At 55.9% G+C, this 1,743-nt stretch overlaps 1 protein-coding gene across 1 annotated transcript in view; it reads left to right on the top strand.

Moving 5' to 3' along the window:
- Positions 1 to 1,695, top strand: part of shfl (shiftless antiviral inhibitor of ribosomal frameshifting) — a 26,604-nt gene extending 24,909 nt beyond the window's left edge. The window contains exon 9 of the mRNA XM_043694933.1: positions 959 to 1,695. Within this exon, the coding sequence (XP_043550868.1) occupies positions 959 to 1,224 (266 nt within the window). The 3' untranslated portion in view covers positions 1,225 to 1,695. The remainder of the gene's footprint in view (positions 1 to 958) is intronic.
- The last annotated feature ends 48 nt before the right edge of the window (positions 1,696 to 1,743 follow it).

Raw genomic sequence — 1,743 nt, 5'->3', positions numbered from 1 at the left:
ACTGGTAACCACGAGACCCAGGGCAGCAGCTCCCCACCCCCCCCCCCGCCTTAGGCTGGTTTGAATGTTCTTCCACACCAGGTCAGAGGGCAGAGATTGGCACAGGGCTGGTACGGGGTGGATGGAGAGTGGGGTGAAGGGTGTTAGGGTGGATGGAGAGTGGGGTGAAGGGTGTAGTGGTGGATGGAGAGTGGGGTGAAGGGTGTAGGGGTGGATGGAGAGTGAGGTGAAGGGTGTAGGGACAGATGGAGAGTGGGTGAAGGTTGTAGGGACAATTGGAGAGAGGTGTCAGGGTTGTAGGGACGGATAGAGAACAGGGTGAAGTGTGAGGCTCCACCTGGGAGTGCGACTGGAAAGCAGAATCCTGAGTCTGAAAGGTTCCTGGTCTCCATAGTGGGGGCTCGGGGGCAGCCGTGGACTCTTCAGGCCACTTGCTATCCTCCGTAGACAGGCAGGAGGCTGGAAGAACACAGCGAGCCAAGCAACATCAGGAGGTGGGGAAGTCCATGTTTCGGGACTGGGGCTGGGTTTAGGGAGAGCTGCAGATAAAGGGGATTGGGGGTGCAGGGTGGTGAGGTGGGGTTATGGGAACACAGGTCACAGAAGGGTTACACCTGAAACATCGACTTCTCCACCTCCTGATGCTGCCTGGCCTTCTGGGTGATTCCAGCCTCCTGCCTCTCTATCTTGGATTCAAGCATCTGGAGCCCGTTTGCCTCCAATAGCTGACCTTCAGTCAAGGTCACTAACCAGTCATGATCAAGGCGCTGATTGTGGGAGCTTGCTGTGCTCAAATTGGTCGCCATGTGTCAGACCATACGCCATGGGGTGCAGAACGCTTTGGGATGTCCTCAGGGTCACTAAAGGTGCTGCGTAAATGAAAGTGAGATTCGGTAAGATGCTCAAAGGACTAATTGTCTTTTCTGTCACACAACCAACTCCCTCTCCTGTACCTCAGAACCTCACATCCCTGGGACACACTGTGTTCACCCCCGCAGCAGGCAACGGAGAGGCCTACCCAAGGTCCTGCATCCCAGCGTGGAGCACCACAGCACAGGTTCAACTGTCGCCACCTGTCTGAGCCAGGGCAGTCTCATGGAGTGTCACGTGGATGATATCATCGAGGAGGACATCCTGGAGGAGGAAGAGGAGGAGGTCACGACTGAGGAAGATGACGACTCGACGGAAAAGTCAGTCGACGGCAACAGCGCCAACGGAGACTGACCGGACCGTGAAGCCTTGCCAGACACACGGCTGTCTGTCCAGCGCCTGTCTCACACCAGCTCCCACCCACTCAGCGTCCCCCTACTCATGGCCCTGAGTAACGTACATTCCAATGACCCGGCAATCACCCGCACCTCTCATCATGGTTATGGTGAGCCTTGTGCTTGGGGGCGTGTCCTGCACCTTGGAATTTAAACCTCTACTTCCTCTTGCCGAACGGCACCCGTTTTGGACGGGAGAACACAGAACATCCACGTTTCCGACCTACTGCAGAGAAAGGAAGGTTTGGGTTTTACTTGTAGGTCAGCAGGAGGTGTCTCAGGCTGATTAACAATGGGTGGCATCACTGCCCTGAGCTTTTCCTTCCACCCCCCCAGATTCATTTGATTTGTCCCTGTGTGTTGGGGGGTGTGTGTGTGTCTGCGTGTGTGTGTACGCACGCGCGCATGTGTATGTGTGTGTGTGTGTATCTGTGGGTGTGTGTGTATGGGTGTGTGCTTGGGTATGTGTCTGTGTGTG

This window comes from Chiloscyllium plagiosum, chromosome 8 (genome assembly GCF_004010195.1).
Source record: "Chiloscyllium plagiosum isolate BGI_BamShark_2017 chromosome 8, ASM401019v2, whole genome shotgun sequence".
Classification (NCBI taxonomy): domain Eukaryota; kingdom Metazoa; phylum Chordata; class Chondrichthyes; order Orectolobiformes; family Hemiscylliidae; genus Chiloscyllium; species Chiloscyllium plagiosum.
This window is presented reverse-complemented; position numbering and strand designations above follow the sequence as displayed.